General features: G+C 38.6%; 1 protein-coding gene across 1 annotated transcript in view; it reads left to right on the forward strand.

Moving 5' to 3' along the window:
* Positions 1–16,224, forward strand: part of LOC131658876 (uncharacterized) — a 54,502-nt gene extending 38,278 nt beyond the window's left edge. The window contains exons 2-3 of the mRNA XM_058928128.1: positions 14,463–15,834; positions 15,876–16,224. Of these exons, the coding sequence (XP_058784111.1) occupies positions 14,463–15,834; positions 15,876–16,224 (1,721 nt within the window). The remainder of the gene's footprint in view (positions 1–14,462; positions 15,835–15,875) is intronic.
* The last annotated feature ends 11,100 nt before the right edge of the window (positions 16,225–27,324 follow it).

The raw sequence follows: 27,324 nt of genomic DNA on the forward strand, positions 1-27,324 counted from the left end.
GGTTTTTATTGATAATCAAAAAATATTACAAAAGGTTCCTATGTTTAACAAGATGAGAAACATTCCTAGCAAATACATAAAAAGTCATCCCAAGAGGAAATGACTACAAAAATTAAAAACAGCACCCTAGCAGGACACGCTCTGTGTCAACCCATCAAGAATCCTTGTGGACTCTTGTCTTCCAGACTAGAACCTCCACTGTAGAAGAGATCCAAGTGACCAAAGAGGAAGAGAGGGACAGTTCACAGACAGAGAGCTAATGTTGCAAACGGGGCTTTCCCTCAACATAGAAGTTAAGAATATCATTCTTAACCTCCTCCCATAACTCAAGAAAGTCTTCTGTCTTTGGGTGAAAGTTGATAACAACATCAAAGAAGAGGTCTGACTTGAGAGGTATTAGGAGAGCCATTCCGAGATATGCATAGATCTGTCGCCTTTGAGTCATAGATCCTCAACAGACTTAGGATGAACGCTAGGTTTGGGCTAGGATTTTTAAAAGAAGAAAAACTTGTTTGAGCAAGAGAAGAAAACGGAAGAGAGAGAGAAATAACTTGAGGAGGAATGCAAAGAGAGAGATATAAGAGAGAAAAGAAACATTTGAAGAGTTTAAAAAGAATAAACTGAAAGAGAGTAAATGATGAAAAACATTTAATGTTACGTGACGTGAGGAGAGATAATAAAGACAAATGAGGTGACTAGCACAGTTACCTATGGTCGGCGTCCCTTCAACTGCACGCGCGCTTATCCATGAATAGTAACGACAGGTTTACCATCCCGAGATAAAACGTTACAGCTGTTTTGCTTTAAAAGAGGTTCTGAATCAACTTAGACAATGAAACGTTAGTAATAACCGAATCATAATTTCTAGAAGATTTCAATCAGAACTTCTGATTTAAAAAAAAATAGTCCACTTTCACTTCAGAAGATACTCATACATAAGAACATCTCATCTTCTCATTCTGGGCATAAATCCATACTGATGTTCTTCAGAATGAACTTAAACCTATCTTCAGCCAGGGGTTTTGTAAAGATATCAGCCCATTGATGGTCTGTATCAACAAAGTTTAAAGATATAACACCCTTCTGAACATAGTCCCTTATGAAATGATGTTTAATCTCAATATGTTTAGCTTTTGAATGAAGAATAGGGTTCTTAGATAAACATATAGCAGAAGTATTATCACAGAATATAGGAATGTTACTCTCAAATATCTGATAATCTTCTAACTGACTCTTCATCCAGAGCATCTGTGTACTGCAACCAGCAGCAGCGACATATTCTGCTTCTGTGGTTGATAGAGCAATAGTTGCTTGCTTCTTGCTGTACCAGGAGATCAAATGACTTCCAAGAAATTGGCAACTTCCTGAAGTACTCTTTCTTTCAATTCTGTCTCCAGCATAGTCAGCATCGCAGAATCCTACTAAGTTGTATTCTTTAGATTTTCTGTAAACTAAGCCAACATTAGTAGTACCTTTCAGATACCTTAGAATTCTCTTAACAGCAGTTAAATGAGATTCTCTAGGATCTGATTGGAATCTAGCACACAAACAAACACTGAACAGAATGTCAGGTCTAGAAGCAGTCAGATATAGAAGAGATCCAATCATACCTCTGTATAACTTCTGATCTACCTTCTTACTTACCTCATCCTTACCTAGGATGCATGTTGGATGCATAGGAGTTTTGGCTTCTTTGCAGTCCAGAAGATTAAACTTCTTCAGAAGTTCCTTCACATACTTGGTTTAGTGAACATACGTTCCTTCTGATGTTTGATTTATTTGTATTCCAAGGAAATACTTGAGTTCTCCCATCATGCTCATTTCAAACTCAGCCTGCATAGACTCAGCAAACTCCTTTCCAAGTGTAGCATTAGATGTTCCAAAAATAATATCATCTACATATATTTGACAAATTAAAATATCCCTTTTAAAGGTTTTACAAAAGAGAGTAGTGTCCACTTTTCCTCTAGTGAAACCATTATCCAGAAGGAAAGAACTTAAGCGTTCATACCAAGCTCTGGGAGCCTGTTTCAATCCATACAATGATTTCTTTAATTTAAAAACATGATTAGGAGACATAGAGTCTTCAAAACCAGGAGGTTGATGGACATAAACTTCTTCATCTATATAACCATTTAAGAAGGCACTCTTAACATCCATTTGATAGAGAGTGATGTTATGTTGAGTGGCAAATGAAATTAATAGACGAATAGATTCTAACCTGGCCACTGGTGCAAAGGTTTCTGTATAGTCAATCCCTTCTTGCTGACTATAACCCTGAGCCACCAGTCTGGCTTTGTTTCTTACCACTTCACCTTTCTCACTGAGCTTGTTTCTGAAGACCCATTTTGTACCGATTATATTGAATCCATCTGGTCTAGGAACAAGATCCCAAACATCATTCCTTGTAAACTGATTCAGTTCTTCTTGCATAGCAATTATCCAGTCTGGATCTTCTAGAGCATGATCAACAGAAGTTGGCTCGATCAAAGATACAAGACCTAATTGACAATCTGCATTGTTCTTAAGGAATGCTCTTGTTCTGATTGGATCATCCTTCTTTCCAAGAATAACATCTTCTGAATGACCAGAGATGAGTCTGGATGATCTTCTGACAGATGGTTCTTCAGATATGCTTAGATTCTCCAGAGAAGCTGATACTTGATCTTCAGATTCTTTGCTTCTGAGAAGTTCTGCTTCTGATGCGTTGCTTCTTGGCTCAACAACTTCTGATATATCAATATCACAATCAGACTTTATAGTTCCAGAGCCAATTATCTTGCCCTTCTGATCTCCTCCAAACTTGACTTCTCCTCCAGACTTAAGCACCAGGTCTTGGAACATAGACCTTCTTCCTGTCATGTGTCGTGAGCATCCAGAGTCCAGGTACCATGACATGTTGTGCTTTGTCCTTTTTGCAGTCAAGGATATCTGCAATAGGAATAATCTTATCCTTAGGTACCCACATCTTTTTGGGTCCTTTCTTGTTAGATTTTCTCAAGTTCTGATTGAACTTGGGTTTAACATTGTAAGCAATAGGAGGAACAGCATGATAATTCTTAATGTGAGTTTCATGATATTTCCTAGGTTGTGTCACATGCTTTTTGGTGTGTGTTATGTGAAAACTTTGAGCATGTGAAGTGTGCCTAATATCATGAGAGTGGCCATACTTGAACTGATCATACAATGGCTTGTATGTAATTTTCATTTCATCAACAGGTTCAAGTTTGTATGGGGTTTCACCCTCAAAACCAATGCCAACTCTTTTGTTTCCAGACACAGCATATATCATAGAAGCTAGCTGACTTCTGCCAATACTTCTAGATAAGAACTTCCTGAAACTTAAATCATATTCTTTCAGAATATGGTTTAGACTAGGAGTGGATTTTTCTGAATCAGAAGGAGATCCAACATTATTGGATAATTTTAAAAGTTTTTCTTTTAATTCAGAATTTTCCAACTCAAGCTTCTTTGTTTCAAATTCAAATAGCTTTTTCAGCTTTTTGTATTTGAGACTGATTTGAGACTTGAGTTCCAGAAGTTCAGTTAGACCGGAAACTAACTCATCTCTAGTAAGTTCAGAAATACCTCTTCAGAATCTGATTCTGATGTAGATTCTGATCTGTCATCTTCTGTCGCCATCAGCGCACAGTTAGCCTGCTCATCTTCAGAGTCTGAATCATCTTCTGACTCATCCCAGGTTGCCATAAGACTTTTCTTCTTATGAAACTTCTTCTTGGGATTTTCCTTCTGAAGATTTGGACATTCATTCTTGTAGTGTCCAGGCTCATTGCATTCATAGCACATGACCTTCTTCTTGTCAAATCTTCTTTCATCAGAAGATTCTCCACGTTCAAATTTCCTTGAACTTCTGAAGCCTCTGAACTTCCTTTGCTTGGTCTTCCAGAGTTGATTTAGCCTTCTGGAGATCAAAGACAGTTCATCTTCTTCTTCAGATTCTGATTCTTCAGGATCTTCTTCTCTAGCCTGAAAAGCGTTAGTGCATTTCTTGATATTTGATTTTAATGCAATAGACTTACCTTTCTTTTGAGGCTCATTTGCGTCCAGCTCTATTTCATGACTCCTCAAGGCACTGATAAGCTCTTCCAGAGAAACTTCATTCAGATTCTTTGCAATCTTGAATGCAGTCACCATAGGACCCCATCTTCTGGGTAAGCTTCTGATGATCTTCTTTACGTGATCAGCCTTGGTGTATCCCTTGTCAAGAACTCTCAATCCAGCAGTAAGAGTTTGAAATCTTGAAAACATCTTTTCAATGTCTTCATCATCCTCCATCTTGAAGGCTTCATACTTCTGGATTAAAGCTAGAGCTTTAGTCTCCTTGACTTGAGCATTTCCTTCATGAGTCATTTTCAAGGACTCATATATGTCATAGGCCGTTTCCCTGTTAGATATCTTCTCATACTCAGCATGAGAGATAGCATTCAGCAAAACAGTTCTGCATTTATGATGATTCCTGAAAAGCTTCTTCTGATCATCATTCATTTCTTGCCTTGTCAGCTTTACGCCTCTGGCATTTACTGGATGTTTGTAACCATCCATCAGAAGATCCCATAGATCACCATCTAGACCAAAAAAGTAACTTTCCAGTTTATCTTTCCAGTATTCAAAGTTTTCACCATCAAATACCGGCGGTCTAGTATAACCATTGTTACCGTTGTATTGCTCAGCAGAGCCAGATGTAGATGCAGGTGTAGGTGTAGACTTTTCACTTTCATCAACCATCTTTTACTGAAGCGTTTTTCTCTTCCTGAATCTTTTCTAAACACGGTTAAGTGCTTGCACCTTAGAACCGGCGCTCTGATGCCAACTGAAGGATAGAAAAACACTTAGAAAGGGGGGGTTTGAATAAGTGTAGCTTTAAAAACTTGACAGATAAAAATAAATTGCACAGTTATTTTTATCCTGGTTCGTTGTTAACTAAACTACTCCAGTCCACCCCCGCAGAGATGATTTACCTCAACTGAGGATTTAATCCACTAATCGCACGGATTACAATGGTTCTCCACTAAGTCAGCAACTAAGTCTTCCAGAGTCTTCTGATCACACACTGATCACTCCAGGAACAACTGCTTAGATACCCTCTAAGACTTTTCTAGAGTCTACTGATCCACACGATCACTCTAGTTACAACTGCTTAGTTCACTCCTAAGACTTTCCTAGAGTATTCTGATCCACACGATCACTCTAGTTCCTTACAACTTAATGTAATCAATTCTAAGAGTTTACAAATGCTTCTTAAAAGCGATAATCACAACTGTGATATTTCTCTTAATCGTTTAAGCTTAATCTCACTAAAATATTACAACAGCAATGTAGTGAGCTTTGATGAAGATGAAGATTCTGAGCTTTGATTTGAACAGCGTTTCAGCAAGTTAATTTGAGTTGTTTTTGTTCAGAAATCGTTAACCTTGCTTCTCATCAGAACTTCATATTTATAGGCGTTGGAGAAGATGACCGTTGAGTGCATTTAATGCTTTGCGTGTTCCGTACAGCATCGCATTTAATGTTATACGCTTTTGTCAACTACCTCGAGCCTTGTTCACGCTGTGTCTACTGACGTAGCCTAGAATAGCTTTTAACGTTCCTTTTGTCAGTCAGCGTAGCTTGCCACTTGTACTTTCTTCTGATCTGATGTTTGTGAATACAACGTTTGAATATCATCAGAGTCAAACAGCTTGGTGCATAGCATCTTCTGATCTTCTGACCTTGAAGTGCTTCTGAGCGTGATACCATCAGAACTTCAGTGCTTATGTTCTCTTGTTCTTCTGATGCTTCCATAGACCCATGTTCTGATTCTGCTTCGACCATCTTCTGATGTCTTGCCAGACCATGTTCTGATGTTGCATGCTGAACCCTTTGAGACAAAGCTTCTGAGCGCTGAATTATGCGTACTCTTTATATATTTCCTGAAAAGGAAATTGCATTGGATTAGAGTACCATATTATCTTAAGCAAAATTCATATTATTGTTATCATCAAAACTAAGATAATTGATCAGAACAAATCTTGTTCTAACAATTGCATTCACATCTAATCATCAATAAAGCAGGGGCATCCACCTTACCTTGATTCTCAAACAGAGTTTCTGAACTCCACCTAATCTATTCCCCGCACAAAAGCAGAAACCCCGATCAATCAATCAGTACACTGCATATAGAATTCATTGCATTGAATCTCCAGAAGTGCATAAAACAAATCAAACATTTCATGTGAAGCATAAGCCAAGTTACTCATCAGATGAGGTCCCTACAAAGTATTCAAGTGGATATTCCACTGGATCACTCAGAGTTACTATTGTGGTGTCATCTCCCAAAGTCAATCATGTTCATCTTTCTTCAACCCAGAGTTGATGTTCTTGTGTTCAACCCAGAGTTGATTTTCCTTTCATCTTTTAACCCCGAGTTAATTATTTTTTCCCTCTCACCCAGAGTTGACGGATATTTCTTTTATTCTTTCCCACTCAACCCAGAGTTGACGGTTATCCTTTGTTCAATCCAGAATTGATTCCTTTCCCACTCAACCCAGAGTTGACGGTTATCTCTTGTCTTTCCCACTCAACCCAGAGTTGGCGGTTATCCTTTGCCTTTCCCTCTCAACCCAGAGTTGACGGTTACCTCATATCTTTTCCCTCTCAACCCAGAGTTGAAGGTTGTCTCTTATTTCCCACTCAACCCAGAGTTGACGGTTATCTTTTGTCTTTTCCCACTCAACCCAGAGTTGACGGTTACCTTTTATTCAACCCAGAGTTGATCCTTTTTTTTCCCACTCAACCCAGAGTTGACGGTTGTCTTTTCTCCTTTCCCACTCAACCCAGAGTTGACAGTTATCTTTCTTCCTTTCCCACTCAACCCAGAGTTGACGGTTATCTTTTCTCTTTTTCCACTCAACCCAGAGTTGACGGTTACCTTTTGTCTTTTCCCACTCAACCCCGAGTTGACGGTTATCTTTTCTCTTTCCCACTCAACCCAGAGTCGACGGTTATTTCTAATTGTTCATCTTTCCTTCTCTCAACCCAGAGTTGATGTCTATCTCTTGTTTTCAACCCATAGTTGATTTTCTTTCCTTGCTTTCTTTGTCAACCCAGAGTTGATGCCTATATCCCTTTCCTTTATTCTTCGACCCAGAGTCGACCCAATTTTCTTCTTCAACCCAGAGTTGAGTTCTATTTCATTTCTAACCCAGAGTTAATTTGTTCAATCCAGAGTTGATACAATCTTCCTCAGTGGAGTTGACACCATTTCTTCCCCAGTGGATCATATCACTCATAAGGCAAATTTTCAGGTTCACTTAGTATTTAATCTTCTTCCACCTTGAATGCGCGAAAGGCTAGCGCCAACCTCTCCTTCAGGTTTAAGATGATTAAATAGGGGCAGCTGTTGCACCCCAAAATTTGCCCATCTAATTTTATTTCTAACTGGCTTATACATCTCATAATCTCATCTATTAGGTCAGCCCACGCATCATGCATTCATTCATCAATAATAATATTGGTTCATTAAATCAGTGGTAATAGATTAAAGGCATCAATTTGATCATGGTTTATTTCCATATTCATCTGATAACCAAGAGAATCTTCCCTATGAAGTTGGACATAATTATTTAGTGTACTTCTTGAATTATATGTTATGGTGTAATACTTGGCAAATCATCTTGGACAAAGATGTTAGCGTACGACGAGTCTTGTGAGATTGAGATCCTTATGGCATTTGTTTGAATAGAAAGAAATTAAGCACCTTTTGGTTATTGCTACGTTTTGGCAAGAGAAGACCTTTGGAAGTTATTCACAACTTTGACTTTTGACTAAAGTCACGTTGACCTGTATCTTTGATCATCATTCCAATTGGGTTTTATTCATTCAAGATTGCACATTGAAAAGAAAAAAAAAAGGAGAATCATTTCAAATGTCAAAGGCATCCATTTGGAAACATGCCGAGTTCATATCCAAAAGACAATTACATAAAAATTCAGCAATAAACTCCAAGTATTTATTCTTCAAAATCCTTCCTAAACTTATGCTATTCAAACCCTATGACACATTCAAGCTAATCCAAAGAAAATTACCCACAACATCATTTACATCAAAATACATTCAAGTGCATTACACCTTTTAATACAAAAATAATTGTCCTAAATCTATCTTCAATTTCTTTTCATCTTTGAGACCCCCACCACCTGTATCATGTAACCATTGTTATCCAAGTGTGGAATAAGTGTGTTATACACCAGTTGCTATGTGCTATACATACTTTCCTTCTTCACCAACCTATTGCACATATAACATACCAAATCTGCCCCAATTCTACCATAACCTGCATCATTAATATACAAAACCGTCTATTCAATACCAACCAAATAACACTAAATTTATAAATGCATACATTAGCGGACCTACGTATTCATGCGCAATAGTGGTAAATACCATTAACATCAAGCATATGGCCCTGCAAGTGATAACAGTTGGCTCATAAAAACAGTCAGAGAAAAAAAACCAAAGATCCTACATGTTCAGAACTGAACCGGGCAAGTTACGTGCAAATCAAATGCACTGAATCTTCATCCAATCAGTTCACACAGAATCAATTTAAGAGCTGCACATGTAATCGGCCCTGCAACACACACGAAAATATATTCAGCATACTTCGTCCATATTCAATTATCCGGTTTCAAACTTTCATCAACACCAGAAGAAAACGATTCAAAAAAAAATAGGCATTATGTCATTCAGTTCGTCAGTTAAATATCATACAAATTAATCAGGTTCATTGACAACCAAAGATTCACGTCGGTTCCCATCTTGTGATATCACGCAGAATATATATCAGGATTTAATATGTGTATCGGTATAGCCCATTCATCATCAAGCGTGTGGGTTCGTGATTCATATTGCAGAGGCCAGAATATTACGCAATCAAACAGAACAGAAACAATGCATACGGCAAAAGACAACCCATATAAGTCCAACAGAAAATCAAATAATCCAAAACCTTCATAACCAGCATATAACCAACTAACAGAAATATCCTAACTTCTCACAACCTTCTAACAACCTAGTACAACTTCCTAACCTCCTAACTGCCATAACAGAAAGACAGGTGTAACTGATTCCCTAACAGTCTCTAACCAACCCTAACTAACTTCCAAAATCAGTTACAGTCCCTAACAAATCCTATAACAGAATTTAACTGAAACAGTTAACAGAAAATCAGAGAAAAACTCACTGCTATAAATCAGAATGTCTTCACCATTTTTCATCTTCTTCACTTCCCACTCCACCATTTTCACTAATCCTCCACCATTTTCCACCTTCACTTCTTAACTTCTCTTCTCGACCATTTTCTTCACCATTTCATAATCTTCGTCTTCCTCCTCTTTCCACTCTCTCTGAATTTTCCCATCTCCTCCTTAACCAAACTCACTCAAAGCTTCTTGAACCGTCCTCTTCAGAGCATTGATCAAGCTCTGAAAGAGGTGAAGCATAGCCTCCTTCGACCTTCACCTTCTTCACCACCAAAGCCTCACTCACACTCTATTCAACAACAACGAACACACACAACAACATCTCATCCACACAAAAAATCAGAAATCCGGGAAGAAGAAGAATGAAGAGCTAAAGAAGAAACACAAGTTGGAAAGAATCAAGATTACCTGAAGAATTTCGCCATTCTTCCGCACTCACCTCGCATCAACTCCGGTTGTGCGTCAACTCCGATTGGAAGCTTCTCCGGTCTTCTTGATCTCCAATTGTCTTCTGCGAATCCAGGTTCTATCTCAATTTAAGCTCGATTTTGAACTAGGTAGGGTTTTTGTGAGTCAAAGTTAAGGCTTTGAAGGTTGAGTAGTATGGACAATTTCGTTTGATTGAGAGGGCGAGGCAACGAGTGTTGTGTTAGTGGTGGCCGAACGGTGGTGTTTTGAATCACGGCGGAGAAGAAGGATTCTCCGTCGCGCCGTCGCCGTTGGAGAGAAGAGAGAGGCGAGAATGAGAGTCTGAGAAATTGAATAGGGAACGACGCTTCTAAACCCTAATTATCCCCTTTCTTCTTTTTTATTAGTAGTATTAATTAATTGATTAATTGAGTTTTAGAGGTTTAAAATGCGTGATTAACGTTAATCAGATTTGGTAAATAGAGATTAAATCATTTTGTTAAAAACCTAAGATAACAAAATCTGCACATGATAAGTCTGTTGGATCATCACAACTGGGCCACGAAACTGCTAAGTCACACCCCCACTGGCCCGTGTACCGTTTTCTTTCACTACAAAAATTGCAACAAAAACAGCTCCTGGTCTCATGCTTTTGGGCCCTGCGCCCCAATTTGCTATCTACACCTTAAACTCATTTTGCACCCCCTGTTCATGTTAGATTTAGGTTTTAATTAGTTTTTTTTTCCTATTTCTTTTAGGTACTAAAAATACTAATTTTCTACCATCATTTTAGACCTTTAATACACAATTTTGACATAGAGAATAATCATAAAAAATATTAGTTTAGGCTAATTCATTCTTTTAATTCTTTTTGCTTAATTTGTAATTCAATTCCTCTCATTAAAATCAATATAAAATATTCTTAGGCCACTTTTGTACTATATTTTTTGGCTTGTTGCTTCATGCTTGTGTATAATTTGGTACCATTATACCATTCTCAATTTTGCTCATGTATCTTACTTATGACTTCTAATTGTGACTTCATTTTCATGTCTCTTTAATTCCTAACTTTAGGTAGAAACCATGACAACATTAGGACTTAGAAGTTCCCTTCATGACACTTAAGCTAGTTATTCATTTTAGGCTAGTTTTCCTTTCCTTTTTCTTTGCAACATTAAAACATTAACAAATGGAGATGCGAATCACATTAAGAAAGTGATAGAGAAATGAGTGGGATTCATTCCCTAATCTGTTTCTCAATCACTTAGTGGCATAGAAATGAGTGGGATTCATTCCCTAATCTGTTTCTCGGTCACTACTTAATGGGAGGGAAATGAGTGGGATTCATTCCCTAATCTGTTTCTCGAACATTAACTAATGGGATAGAAATGAGTGGGATTCATTCCCTAATCTGTTTCTCGAACATTACATAATGGGATAGAAGTGAGTGGGATTCATTCCCTAATCTGCTTCTCGATCATTATACATTTTATGTGATTCGAATCACAAAGTAAATTCCCTTAAAAAACACTCAACCAAAAACACTTAAAACACTTAATAAAGGCTCAGACCTAAATCAAAGTAATGAAGTGGTGCGAAGCGTTGTATTGGGTTTTGTTCATCATGGAATTACATCTAAAAGACACAAACCAAGTTTCTCTCTTCTCTCTCTTGCCTCCGAGGCATTCTTTCTCTTGCCTTCAGGGCATTCTTTCTCCTAATCGGACACGTTATTTCCGCTCCATTCCCAACTTAAGACTCCAGAGGTCGAGCAGCGGAGTGCGAATGTAACTTCGTCCACTAAAAAACACAAAAACAAACAAAAGCTAAAGAGCCGAACTACGGCGCTCTGATTCCTGAAAAGGATACGTAGGCATTGGGTCGCGGGGCCTAAGCGAGCACAACTATTTATAAACCTTATTTTCCCCGTGTTTCTTTTCTTTCATTTGCATGCATTCCCTAAGTAATTAAGCTTTAGATTTATACACCCTTTAGATAGCAACAAACATAGGTGGATACCATCGAGTACGATGGGCGTGAGGGGTGCTAGCACCTTCCCCTTGCGTAACCGACTCCCGTACCCTATCTCTGGTCGAAAGACCTCGTTCTTATTCATCTTAGGTTTTCTGATATTCCTTTCCCACTTTGGGATAAATATATTGGTGGCGACTCTGTTCATCATTTCGCGAGCGTGCGATAATACTCTTTCAGAATATGATTGAGACTAGGAATGGATTTTTCTGATTCAGAAGGAGATCCACTATCTTTGGATAATTTTAAAACTTTTTCCTTCAGTTCAGAATTTTCCACTTCCAGCTTCTTAGTTTCAAATTCAAATTGCTTTTTCAGCTTTTTGTATTTGATACTAAGATGAGCCTTGAGTTCCAGAAGTTCAGTTAAACTGGAAACTAACTCTTCTCTAGATAGTTCAGAAAATACCTCTTCAGAATCTGATTCTGATGTAGATTCTGATCCATCATCCACTGTAGCCATCAGTGCAAAGTTAGCTTGCTCTCCTTCAGAGTCTGATTCTGATTCTGATTCAGAATCATCCCATGTTGCCATAAGACATTTCTTCTTATGAAACTTCTTCTTGGGATTTTTCTTCTGAAGTTTTGGACATTCACTCTTGAAGTGTCTAGGCTCATACGACCTTCTTCTTGTCAGATCTTCTGCCACCAGAAGATTCTCCTCGTTCAAACTTCTTTGAACTTCTGAAGCTTTTGAACTTCCTTTGCTTGCTCTTCCAGAGTTGGTTTACCCTTCTGGAGATCATGGACAGTTCATCTTCTTCTTCTGATTCTGATTCTTCAGAATCTACTTCTTCAGCCTGAAAAGCATTAGTGCATTTTTTAATATTAGATTTTAATGCAATAGACTTACCTTTCTTCTGAGGCTCATTTGCATCCAGCTCTATCTCATGGCTTCTCAAGGCACTGATTAGCTCTTCCAAAGAAACCTCATTCAGATTCTTTGCAATCTTGAATGCAGTCACCATTGGACCCCATCTTCTGGGTAAGCTTCTGATGATCTTCTTTACATGATCAGCCTTGGTGTAGCCATTGTCCAGAACCCTTAATCCAGCAGTTAGCGTTTGAAATCTTGAGAACATCTTCTCAATATCTTCATCGTCCTCCATCTTGAAGGCTTCATATTTCTGGATTAGAGCAAGAGCTTTGGTATCCTTGACTTGAGCATTTCCTTCATGGGTCATTTTCAATGACTCATATATATCATAGGCAGTTTCTCTGTTAGATATCTTCTCATACTCAGCATGAGAGATAACATTCAGCAAAACAGTCCTACATTTATGATGATTTTTGAAAAGCTTCTTTTGATCATCATTCATTTCTTGTCTTGTAAGCCTTATGCCAGTAGCGTTCACTGGATGTTTGTAACCATCCATCAGAAGATCCCATAAGTCACCATCTAGACCAAGGAAGTAACTTTCAAGTTTATCTTTCTAGTATTCAAAGTTTTCACCATCAAATATTGGCGGTCTAGTATAACCATTGTTACCATTTCCATTGTATTGCTTAGCTGAGCCATATGTAGATGTAGATGAAGGTGGTGGAGTCTCAACCATCTTGACTTAATGTTTTTCTGTTCCTGAATCTTTTCTAAACACGGTTAAGTGCTTGCACCTTAGAACCGGCGCTCTGATGCCAATTGAAGGATAGAAAAACACTTAGAAAGGGGGGGTTTGAATAAGTGTAGCTTTAAAAACTTGTAAGATAAAAACTATTTGCACAATGATTTTTATCCTGGTTCGTTGTTAACTAAACTACTCCAGTCCACCCCCTTGGAGTGATTTACCTCACCTGAGGATTTAATCCACTAATCACACGAGATTACAATGGTTTTCCACTTAGCCAACTGCTAAGTCTTCTAGAGTATCCTGATCACAACTTGATCACTCTGGGGACAATCTGCTTAGATACCTTCTAAGACTTTCTAGAGTATACTGATCAACAACTTGATCAGTCTAGTTCTTACAACTTAATGTAGACAGATTCTAAGAGTTACAATGCTTCTTATAAAGCTATTATCACAACTGTGACTCTTAAGTTTAAGCTTAAATCTCACTAAGAAATTACAACAGCAATGTAGTGAGTTTGATGAAGTTTGAGAGCTTTTGAATTTGACAGCGTTTCTGTCTAATTCGCAAGTGTTGTTTTTAGCTTCTCATCAGAACTTCATAGTTATAGGCGCTTGAGAAGATGACCGTTGGGAGCATTTAATGCTTTGCGTAATCCGTACAGCATTGCATTTAATGTTTCACTCTTTTGTCAACTACCTCGAGCCTTGTTTTCGCTGTGTCTACTAACATTGCCTTTAATAGCTTCCAACATTCCTTTTGTCAGTCAGCGTAGCCTGCCAGTCTAGTACTTGCTTCTGATCTGATGTTTGTGTAAACAACGTTTGAATATCATCAGAGTCAAACAGCTTGGTGCAGAGCATCTTCTTGTCTTCTGACCTTGAAGTGCTTCTGAGCGTGATACCATGAGAACTTCAGTGCTTCTGCTTCTGATCTCAAGTTCTTCTGATGCTTCCATAGACCCATGTTCTGATTCTGCTTGACCATCTTTTGATGTCTTGCCAGACCATGTTCTGATGTTGCATGCTGAACCTTCTGAGTCAGTGCTTCTTGCGCTGATTTTGTGCATACTCATTATACAATTCCTGAAATGGAAATTGCATAGTATTAGAGTACCACATTATCTCATACAAAGTTCATATGCTTGTTATCATCAAAACTAAGAATATTGATCAGAACAAATCTTGTTCTAACAGGATCAAAGTATGTTCACGAAGCCATTACCAAAATTGTCACTCGTATCTTGGATGAACAACATCAGGTCCCTGGGATATCCTTTCCTCTGCAAACTGTGATCCCTGAAACCATTGCTGCACCTAGGGCAAACATCATAGGGAAGTCATCTAATGATGATGATGCCCACATGGTTGATGACGATGTACACTCTCCTGATGGTGGTGTACATATGACTAAGGAGGAAGATAATGATGATAATGTCCAAAAAGACAATGTTGATGCAGATGTCATTGAGGATGTAAATGACATTGGGGATACTGGTGCTGATGCTGGTACAAGTACTGCCACTAACACAAGCACACAAGTTGTGGACCTTGATGACTATTCTGATAATGATATGGTAGCTGCTATGAACCCTAGCATAGACAAAAGGCTCATGACTAGGAGGAAAGGTAAGGTTGTTGTTCAAAGTTCTCCCAAGAGAAAGGTTGCTCCTAAAAGTCCCTTTGCTAACTCTATCAAGAAGAAAAGTACCTCTACAGGTCCCATTAAGAGCAGAGCTGTATCTCAGAGTGTTGGTCCTACCAAATCTTGGAGCAAAGTGGTCCCCAAGAAAAGAAAGGCTCAAGCCATTGTTGACTCTGACTCTGATGTTGATGTTGATGTTCAAGACATTCCACTAAGGAAGAAGCCAACAACTAGTAAGCTTGCTGCTAGCGTTCCTGAGGTACCCATTAATAATATCTCCTTTCATTATCCTTCCAGTGTCAATAGGTGGAAATATTTCCACCACAAGAGGTTAGCCTTGGAAAGGAAGTTGGCTCAAAATGTCCTTGAGAATAAAGAAATCATGGACCTGATTCATGAAGTTGGTCTAATGAAAACTGTTGTTCATTTGCCCAAGTGCTATGAAATGCTGGTAAAAGAGTTCATTGTGAATCTATCAGAAGACTGTGCAGATAGAAAATCAAAGGATTTTAGGAAAGTGTATGTGAGAGGAAAGTGTGTTATCTTCTCCTCGACTGTTATCAACAATTTTCTTGGAAGATCTAATGAAGCCCAACCTGAGTTAGAAGTGTCTGACAATAAAATATGTGAGGTTATCACTGCTAAGCAGGTGAAAGGATGGCCCCTGAAAGGAAAACTTTCTGCAAGCAAGCTCAGCATAAAGTATGCAATGCTACACAAGATTGGAGCTGCTAACTGGGTGCCCACAAACCACAAGTCAACTGTTGCTACTATGCTGGGAAAGTTTATATATGCTGTTGGAACCAAGACAAAGTTTAACTATGGTACTTACATATTTGATCAGACAATGAAGCATGCCGGGAGTTTTAGTGTGAAGGGTCCTATTGCCTTCCCATCTATCATATGTGGTATAATTTTAAATCAGTATCCTAATATCCTAAGTGAAATGATTCTGTTTGCAAAAGGGAAAGTGCTCTCTCATTTCACTACAAGCTGTTTCAAGGAACCCATGTTCCTAACATTGTCACAACATCAGCTGGAACATCCAAAGACAACACATCTACAGGTAAAGATGATGTGATTGCAATGCTCAGGGAAACATGCAAGGAGCTGGAGTCCAGAAAACTGGCTCTTGAAAAATTGATCAGCTCTCTTGAAATGGAAGAAGGTGCGGAATTTGCTGTGAATGAGGAAGCAGGTCCTGAGGCAGATGATGAACAAGAGGATGATTCAGATGAGGTGGAAGAAGAAGAGGCCAGTCCAGATGATGGCACAGATGAAAAAGGTGATGAAGACAGTTCTGGCGGTTCTTAATCTGAAAACTATAACTGCTATTAATGATGTTTTTTTTGTGTTCAATGAATTTGTTTCTTTCTGATTCAGGCATATACTTAATTGAATTTCAAGGTTGCTTTGGCAACATTTCTGGCAAAAAGGGGGAGTAGTGTAGTCACCCCAGGACAACAATTTTTGTGTGCTGTTGAATGAAGTTTAATTCTGGAGGTTTACTACTGCAGTTTATTTTTGTAGTTAGTAGTGTTGCTGCATAAGGAAGTATTGATCTGTTTGTGAATGAAGTTTAATTCTGGAGGTTTACTACTGCAGTTTATTTCTATAGTTAGTAGTGTTGCTGCATAAGGAAGTATTGATTTGTTTGTGCGGTGGTATGCATGATGGTAGTTGTAATACGGTGAACTGACTTTTATATCGAAATGTCGCGGTAAGCAAGAGTCGCCACCGACTTTTATTTTATCCAAATATCAGAAAGGCTAAAAGAACAGGAAAAACCTTTTAAATAAAAAAAAGGGTTCAGGTGGTAATTATGCAAAGGGAAGGTGTAAGGCACCCTTTGCATCCATGGTTTTCCATGGGCTCTTAATTGCTTTGCTCTTTGTTTTCAGAAATGTAGAAGAAGAAGAAAGTGGACTTTAGCTCGTAAATGAGCGTAGCCATTTTTGAAGGATTATGAGAAAGAATATGAAAAAAGTTTTTAGAGCAAGGCAAACCAATTAGGGGCAATTACCTTAATATTTGAAAAAATGTTCTTTTAGCCTTTCGGGTAAAAGGGTCTATCCTCGCCATAAGAGGGCAGGAAGCCTTTCATTTGGAGGTTGAAGGGTCATCGCATTGTCGTTCGCCATAAGACTATCCCATGCCATAGAGAGGCAAGTAGTCTAAGGGAAGGACCAGAATAGCCTTTTTCGTAGGCAGCCAGAAGATACCTCAGCCTTTTTCGTAGGCAACTTCCGAGGGTCGAAGTCATATTAGTGTATCGAAGGCAGCATCATTAGGGACTTATGACCTTTATTTGTATCGAGGCAGCATGGTTGAGGTATCCTCGTATTCGAGGGACATGGCTATTCTGCAAAAACAAGGCAACAGACAACAAGGCAACAGGCAGCAAAGAGGTTACCCCAAAAGCGTGCGTGTGTGCAACAATCATGTGATTATATTCAGAAAATTATCTTATAATTAATTATCTAAATTGATTTAAGGCTTGCACTCCCTAGGATTACTAACCACGGCAACTAATATTAGCAATTAAAGTAACAGTAACGGGGAAGGGAAATTGCAACCAGCGGAGGAGAGGGGAATTGAAACCAGCGGGATAAAAATAATATTATAGATCTAACACAAGTAATAATCAAGACCAAGGTTTAGGGCTACCGATATTTGAAGCTTTGGCAATTGGCGAACCCCTGAAAAAAATGAAAAAAATAGAAAGCAAAATAGGGGTGAGTGCATTATCGGCTCCAATGCAGGTATGCTTAACCCTAATCAATAAAAATAACAATAAAAGAAAAAAAGGTAAAAGAAACTTAGCTTCGATTGATGAAGGTTGATAGTCGGAGGTTGTCTTGAGCATTGACTCTGACCATCTGAGAATTGACAGAAGAAATAATAGGAAGTAGTGAGTGTATGGTTAATTCAATGGCAATTAAAGTTAACCCTAATTTGATAAAAAAACAAAAATAAAATAGAATGATTATTTAAAATAAATATGAAATAGGACTTAGCTTTGATTTGATCTGATATAGTTCGTAGTCGGTAAGTATTTGAGGAGTAACCCTGAAAAATGGGCAAAAACAGACAGAAAAGGGAGTGAGTGCGGAGAGAGTCCATTGACTTTCGAGGTTTTAGCCCTATTATCAATTTTATAATGCAAATAAATATTTAAAGGAAAATAAAATCAGAACTTAGCTTTGTAAAAGGCGAGGCACGGGATCGGGAGGTATCTGAAAGTGACCATGGAAAGAATGCGCAAAGAAACATTTCTCAGTGTATGACTAATTCTCGCAAACCCTAATTAGGACACAAGTTAACCATGATTAATAGAATAAATAAAATCGAACTAATTAATTATTGGTTTTCAACCTAATTAATTAAATCGGTAAAATATATATTTTTTGATTTAAATTATCTAACCCTAATAACTTAATCAATTAAAAAATAAAAATAAAAATAAATTGAATAATTAAACAAATAGATTAATTTATTTAATCATTTAAATTAAATAAAATTATTAGTAATAATAAATATTTTTATGTTTTATGTTTTTTTAAGAAAAAGGAAAAAAGAATTATAATGATTTTTATTAAAATGAATTTTGGAAAGAAAGAAATATATAAACCAAATAAAAATAATGTTGTATAATTAAAATATAAAAAAGAATTAGAAATACTCAGCTTTTATCCAGTGTGGTTGGCGCTGATGACCATGGTATGTTCCTCATCTTTTAGATGCGTTGGATCTGAGGTTGTCTTGATCTGATAGCTGGAATTGAGAGGCTTACCATGCACGTTGACGGGCTAGGAACACTGGATCTTTGATCATGTAATTGATAAAAATAAATTGGCGAGCCTGGGGATCGAACCCAGGTCCCTCAATTTGCAAGTGCGCCTTTTACCACTCGTGCTTGTTGAATACAATTGATCCCCTGAATATTATATAACGAAAATAATAATAAAAAATTTCAAAACGTAAAAGAAGGCGCGCGCAGGTCGTCTTCTTCATTGGGATTATTCTGAACCAGACAACCCTTTACCTACGGCTTTAAGCGTAGCTATTTATCTCCCTCATCCAAAACGGTAAATCACAACCAATAAACACACAAAAACAATTCGAATCAACCATAAAGGGCCTCGCAAACTCATTGGACTTATCAATTTGCTCCAAAATTGCCTCTAACTCAAACCCCTATCTTAGAGCAACCGGAACCCTAACAATGGCATATTTCAACACCTGCACTTAAAGTTCAATCAAATAGCCCAGAAAGGTTCTACGACTCAAGACAAACATGAATATATGATCGAATTACGTTTATGACTCATAAATTCTTGAAATCGAAAATTTTGGAAAAGAGTGTGCAAACCGAGTTTGTGTATTGGATGACTGCTACTCTGTGCTTCAATCACGATCAGGATAGGTTCAGAGAGGCTCCAAGAACATGACTTGGTCTCTAAAACCTCTTGAATTACTCTGCAACTTAGGAACCGATTTCAATTTGCTCTTGCAACTTTTTAGTTTTTTGTTTGTTTATTAGGGGTCATAAGGATGTCGAATCTCGCCCCCTGCAGGTCTGCAATTTCTCCCCTTATATAATAGAACTCATTAGGGTTAGAATTATAGGCCAAACCCTTCTAAATCTTGGATTGCAAGTTTTGAGAAATTTGACTTCAAATCTTTCTAAAATTGACTCAACTTCAATCTTTTCCACCCAATCTGATTATGCACGAAATTTTATTGGCATTTAGGCATAAATGATGATTATATTTGACACATATGAGATCTCTATCAAATATTTGATTTTTTTACTTGATTAAAATCACTTTTTAAATGATTAAAAAATCATATAAAATCAAATAAAATGTTAAAATTCGTGCCAATTATATTTTAAGTCTTGGATGACTTGAGGATTAAGATTGGGTCATAAAAAGTTGGGCTCCTTTTGCAAAAAATTCAATTTGAGGCCTTTTTATTTCATATTTTCCTCTTAAAATCGACCAATTTTGACAAGGCATATCTCCCTCAATTTTTGAGATATGGAGGATTTCTAGGACTTTTTGGAAACCTCAAGATGTCCTCTACAAGCCACTTTGGAAGCTTTTTTCCATTTGAGGATTTTATCTTGATGATATACCCTTTGACAAAAAACTGCTTTTGGTTGACTTTCAAAAAGGACCTATTATGTTTTAAGTCATATCTCTCAAAAGAAGCATTTTTAGACTTGGCATGTGAGAGACAAAGTTGTAGAGAATTCAATTTCCTTCAAAATGAGCTTTGGAAGGAAAATTTCTGATGTTCCATGTAGGAGTTATGGCTGGTCAAAGTTCAGTTGACTTTTCCTATACAAACCCTAATTTAGAAACTTTTTGACATGTTGATTTTTGATCTTTCCTTGATGAACCATGATCAATTCTTGATCAAATGGTGAATTATACTTCAATATGAGGATCTTGACAAAAAATCAGGAGTTTTGACTATACTTTGACCACAGTTGACTTTTAGGCTAACCTAGTCGATTGTTGACTTTCAGAACAATTGAGTGACCAATTCTTTGAGCTGAGACTTGATACTTGTCATGGAGGTAATGTGAGATATGTTGATCCATATAGGATGCCTTGGAGCCATTGATTCATTGTTTTTCCTTTGAACAACCCAATCCCTAGTTTCTGATCTTTGCTTAGGAGAGTGTGTCTAGGAGCCTTAGGTATTGATTTGAATTTGAGCAAGAGAAATAGTATGGGCAAATTTTGGGGTATGACAGTAGTGTAGAATATGCATGATGGTGTGTGTGATAGTATGATAGTTATGTAGCTATGTATGCTAATTGATGTGGTAGTTTAGCTGTAATGGTAGCTATACCTGATGATTGCTTGATGGTACTGTGTAGTTGCATTAGATACTCCTGCAGGTGTGGTTGTTTGGTTGTGTGTTGTGTGTTATTTTTTCTGCTGCAAATAGTCTCTGATGATGTGGTGATAGGTTGTTTTAGCCAAAAATTTGCCAAAGGGGGAGTTTGTAGATGTTTTCATATTGGTTGCATTTTATGGTAAAACATTCATGTGTGTGTGATGTCTTGACTAGTGTCATGACATGCTATGTGTAGTGTTGTGCAGAAATTTGTTAGAACAAGAAATGTTCTGATCAATATTCTTAGTTTTGATGATAACATTATGTATGAATTTTGTATAAGAGAATGTGGTACTCTAATTATTCACGTTTTCCATTTCAGGAAAAGTATAAAAGAGTATGCACAAATCAGCGTTCAGACGCACTGACCCAGAAGTTCTGGATGGCTTCATTAGCACATGATCTGGCAAGACATCAGAAGATGGTCCTATAGAATCAGAACATGAACTGGAAAGCATAAGAAGATGGCAGTCAAAAGCAAAGCTCTGAAGCTCTGATGGTATCACGCTTAAAGCACTTCAAAGTCTGAAGACAAAAGTTGCATCTGCACCAAATGCTGAAGACTCTGATATTCAAACGTCTATTCTACACATTCTGAGTCCAGAAGAAAGTACAAGTACAAAAGGCTATAATGTCAAATCTCTGACTGACAAAAGGAACGTTAGAAGCTACAAAAGGCAAAGTCAGTAAAAGCAATGAAAGCATGGCTCGAGATAGTTGACAAAAGTGTGAAACATTAAATTCAACGTTGTACTATTCACGCAATGCATTAAATGCTCCCAACGGTCATTTCCTCTCAAGCGCCTATAAATAGAAGTTCTGATTCAGAAGCAGTAACAACACTCTTGCGCAAAAATACCAAAACACTGTCAAACTGAAATCAAGAAAAGCAAAGAAGAACTTTATCTTCAACCTCACAACTTTGTAATATTTTAGTGAGTGTTAAGAACTAGAACTTAAGAGAAATATCACTTGGTGATTACAGCTTTATTAGAAGCAATCTAAACTCTTGTAAACTTTTATTTTACATTGATTGTAAAAGGATTTTCTAGAGTGATCAAGTTGTGATCTGTAGACTCTAGAAGACTTAGAGGGTATCTAAGTGGAAAACCATTGTAATCAGCTTGATTAGTGGATTAAATCCTCAGTTGAGGTAAATCACCTTGTTACGGGTGGACTGGAGTGGTTTAGTTAACAACGAACCAAGATAAAAATAATTGTGTTCTTTGTTTTTATCTACAATTTTTGAGAAGTTACACTTATTCAATCCCCCCTTTCTAAGTGTTTTTCACTCCTTCAATTGGCATCAGAGCGCCGGTTCTTGGTGCAAGCACTTAACTGTGTTAGACAAAAGATTCAGGGAGAAAAACATAAATAAAAATGGTTGAAACAACTACTTCTACTTCTACTCCTGAGCAAAACAATGGTAACAATGGAAGCAGTAGCTTCAATGGTTACAATAGACCACCAGTATTTGAGGGTGAGAATTTTGAGTATTGGAAGGATAGACTTGAAAGTTACTTTCTTTGTCAAGATGGTGACTTATGGGACTTAGTGTGGGATGGTTACACACATCTTGTAAACACTCGTGGAGTCAAGATTACAAGATAAGAAATGAGTGATGACCAAAAGAAAGAATTCAAGAATCATCACAAGTCAAGGACCATATTGTTAAATGCTATCTCTCATACTAAGTATGAGAAGATAACAAACAGAGAAAAAACTCATGATATCTTTGAATCCTTAAAGATGACTCATGAGGGTAATGCTCAAGTAAAGGAGACCAAGGCTCTAGCTCTAATCCAGAAATATGAAGTGTTCAAGATGGAAGAAGATGAGAACATTGAAGCAATGCTTTCAAGATTCTAGACTCTGACTGCTGGATTGATAGTGCTTGATAAAGGCTACACCAAAGCTGATCATGTAAAGCAGATTATCAGAAGCTTACCCAGAAGATGGGGACCCATGGTGACTGCCTTCAAGATTGCCAAGAATCTGAATGAGGTGTCTCTTGAAGAGCTGATAAGTGCCCTAAGGAGTCACGAGATTGAGGTATCCGAAAACACATTTTTTCCAATTTAAACATTGGATTTAAAATGTCAGGTGTTCTTTCGGAGATGCATCTTCGAAAAAACCCTTTCGTAGCCAGTTTACTCAGTAAAGGAGAAGAGAATCACACTCTTATTCGACGGACACTTATTTCGGAGTTGACTTCGCATATGGACCTCTACACCCGACTTTATGAGAAATAAGAAAACTTTGATAAAATTCATGATGCCATTGATCCATCACTTACCGATCACGCACCGGTTTCAAAGTGGATATCCTTCCCCGAGATGGGTCGTCTTATAGAAGGTGCATACGATCGGGTGTGTGTCGATTTGACAAGATTTGGATTTTCGAAGACATTTTTTCCACTTTATAGTCGCCCACCTTTAGACACGTCCATCCGCATCATTTGTATTGGGTATCTAAGATCGCGCCACTTTGTACAATTTTTTTTGAAACCGAGGTGTCCTATCTCGGCTATGTCGTGTGAGTGGACGGTGCATCATGCGAAAGAGGCCGACACTTGGCCAAATCCTTTTTTTATAAGAATGGTTGAGTTCGAAGAAATGATGAATCAAGAGATGGAAGAAAATAGAGAGAAGTCGAAGAGTTTACCGGTTTTAGAATTAAGCGGCGAGGGTTCGTTTAGCGCATTTCAGATTATACCAGATCTTTTTTGTATGTATTGATTGGATGTGTGTCATTTTTTGTATGCATTGTCCTATTCCGGTGTAAAACCAAATCGATTCAATACATATATAATATATTTATATTTAATATTGTCAATGTTTACACTATTCTGATTTAATTGTTGTCGTTGGATTGCGCCTGAAATTGGACAAAACAGACTGTTGTTTTTCTGTTTATGTTTCTTCATAATTCGAAAGTGCACTTCCAAAATTTTAATGCTTCAGGGCTTATTTCGGAAGTGCATTTTCGAAACCTCCACTGATGCAGGATAAGATTTGTTAGGTCCTTATTACTCCAAAAAGTCTATCAATAATACTTATATACATTTTCATCAACATCTCAAGCCACAAACAGAAATGACTCAAACCTACTCCCACCTTGCATTTGTCTACTTCAATAGTGGTTACCCGATGTCGCTTCAATTTACGTTCTCGCGCGACACGCCGTTCGCGGAGTTGATTCCGACATTGAACTCTCTTGCAATATCCAGAAAATTGAAAGGTGGTCGAGCTTCACTACCGTTCACCTTCAGTAGACGCCGAAGGAAATGTCCAGTTCACCTCATTTGAGCTCAAGAACGACGACGATTTAAAGCTTATGTGGACAATTTTTTATCGATATTTTTCAAAGGGTATGATCGAGTTGGATGCGAAACTTCAAATATCGGGAGAAGGCGTTATCAAAATGTTGTGCCATCCTCAGCTACCCGTGTTTAACAATATGTAACTTTAATTTTATGTTGAACTATCTATGTAATTTCGATTATTTATGATAAATCGATGGTTTTTTGCTTTGTTTTTTATTGTTCTGTATCAGACTATATTTCAGATATGCATCTTCGAAATGTCATTTTTCTAAAAAAGGAGTTATTTCAGATGTGCATATCCGAAGTCACCTTATTTTAAAAGAAAAAGGGTATCTTCGGATGTGCATATCCGAAGACACCTTTTTTTCTAAAAAAAAGGTTTCTTCAGATATGCACATCCTAAATATAGGAGTATTTTTGGAATTTTGTCACGGGTTTATAAGAAGCCATATGGGTGTAAAAAGATTTTGTCCTATATTATGCCATATTTGCCAGGCAACAACCTAGGGGAGAGCTACATCACTTCAAAAGAATTAATGAAGAAAAGGTGTTGACCCAAATCATTATAGACCAGTGTGCATGGGTTAATAATTAAACCAAACTAAATCATTATAGACAGCATGTCACTCATGACGGTATAACTTGTTTTTCTTTGTGGCCTTTGTTAATTATTTTGATTCGGGAAACTAATTATTTAATTTTCTTATTTCAGGGATGGATCCTATAGCACTTCCCCCGCATCTCGGGTTGGTCACTTGCAGAAAGTTATACTAAAGATAAGCTGCGTGCCTGTGTATAAGATCCCCCTCTGAGGGAACTAGGCAGTAGAGTCATTCTGGTTGTATCTTGACCGGTTGACACATGAGGACGTACACTTCTCTTCATACGTCGACCACCGTGAGACGATACCATTTGACGTGAAATTCTGGTGTGTCAGACTATATATGTCGTATTAGATGTCGAGACATCTGATCCAACTTTCGCGCACAGCAAGGTATATAGCAGAAAATAAACAAAACTGAAAATAACGAAGAACACACAAAATTGTTCACCCAGTTCAGAAACAACCTTCCTAATCTAGGGGCTACCAAGCCAGGGATGAAGTACAATATCAATAGTATCATTTCGAAGTTAAACACACCGCTTACACTTCTCACTTAATCCCTACCCAATGCAACCTCTTGCTCGAATGAGGCCTCCGGCCACGTTCAGATTTTGCCAAAGCCATCGGGATCGAGACGTCCGCCACTCTGGATGAATTTTTCCTCAAGGCCAGGGCGTATATACAATGTGAGGAAAAAGAGGCTACTCACGCGGTCCGTAACTCTAGACAGGAAGAAAACACTAAAGGCGCCCGTCAAGACGATTCTCGCCGGGGATCCGACAAGAAGAAAGAAGACAAAGGTCGAGATCCTAAGGACTACAAAGCCCCGGCAGAAAAATTCCGGGAGTACACTCCATTGAATGCTTCCAGGGAATGCATCTTGAACGAATGTGCGAGCGCCGAATTTCAAACGGGCAAAGTCCGTTTCCCAAAGTCCATGCCTGCACGGCCGAACATGGACAAATCAAAATTCTGCCGTTTCCACAAGGGCCACGGGCATAACACCGACGACTACATCCACCTAAAGGACGCGATATAAATAATTATCCGAGAAGGACACCTGAAGCAGTACGCAAAGAAACAAGAGGCCACCAAAGAAGCCAAACCGGTCGTCGAGGAGAAGCCAGCGGAAGACACGCCCGCCATGCAAGTGGCAATGAGTATCACCCGATAGAAGGACTTTTACCTCCTTGACTGGGCTAGAATGTCATCCACCCCTCTTCTCACAGCCCATGGGAATTCTTCCCTTCCGCCATGGTCATCTCCGGAGGAGGGTTCAACAAGCTCACCGTCGGATCCGTAAAACGGAAGTTCGACGAGCTAATTTCAGCGAATTCAAGCAAAGTCGCTACTCTTGACCTCGCCAAAGGCGGCTCCTCCCCCATAGCGTTCTACCGAGAAGAACTGCCGGGCGGCGCACCAAACGCGACCACCCCTCTCCTAATCCGGGCTCGAATGGCCAACTTTGACGTACGTCGCATTTTGGTCGACCAAGGGAGCTCGGTGGATATTATGTACTCCTAACTATTCAAAACACTGCAACTGAACGACAGCCACCTCACCCCCTACGTATGCTCTGACCTACAAGGTTTTAATGGCACTGTGACGAAACCGTGGGGATTCGTCGAGCTTATCGTCTCGGTTGGATCGACAGAAACTGTGAGGGCCTTTAGAGTCCAGTTCTTAGTCATCGACTGCCCCTCGATTTACCAACGCATCTTGGGACGCCCGACGCTGACCGAACTGATCGTCGTCCCCTTGACCGTGCATTTCAAGCTCAAATATTACACGGCTAAAGGACAAGTCGCCACGATCCACAGAGACATCGAAGCGGCCGGAAGGTGTTTCGAGGCCTCCGCCAAAGGCCCCAGCTCGATAAGGGCAAACGCTCAAGACAAAGCAACGACCAACGCAAGTTCCGAGCCCAACAAGTCGATGCCGCGTATCGATATCATCGACCTAGACAGCCGCTTCCGTAAGGAATTCGAGGGGAAAGCAGACACGAAGACATTGACGGAAGGTTTGCGGCCAATCCCAGACGGGAATTTCGAGCTAATAACCCTCGGAGGTGACCCGACCAGAGGAGTCAAGATAGGGACGGACCTACCCGAACTGGCCAGAAGACAACTTAAAGCCTGCCTCTGGGAGAACGCCGACCTATTTGCTTGGAGTGCAACTGAGATGCCCGGCCTCGACCCAGAGGTAGCTTGTCATCGCCTGACTATCGACCCCACTTGGAGAGCCGTCGCCCAGAGGAGAAGGAAGTAGTCCCCAGAGAAAACGGCTGCTGCCAAATTAGCTGATAAGGACCTCCTAGAGGCTAAATTCATATCGGAAGCCAAGTATACTACTTGGCTCTCCAACGTTGTACTTGTAAAAAATCCAATGGAAAATGGCGCATGTGCATTGACTACACCGATCTTAATAGGGCTTGCCCAAAAGATGCTTATCCTTTACCGAACATAGATAAACTAGTTGATGATTCCGCCGGTTTTAAATTACTATCATTTATGGACGCATATTCGAGATACAACCAAATACCCATGTCTAAAATGGACAAGAAATATACTGC

The sequence above is a fragment of the Vicia villosa genome, linkage group LG1, assembly GCF_029867415.1.
Source record: "Vicia villosa cultivar HV-30 ecotype Madison, WI linkage group LG1, Vvil1.0, whole genome shotgun sequence".
In the NCBI taxonomy this organism is placed as follows: domain Eukaryota; kingdom Viridiplantae; phylum Streptophyta; class Magnoliopsida; order Fabales; family Fabaceae; genus Vicia; species Vicia villosa.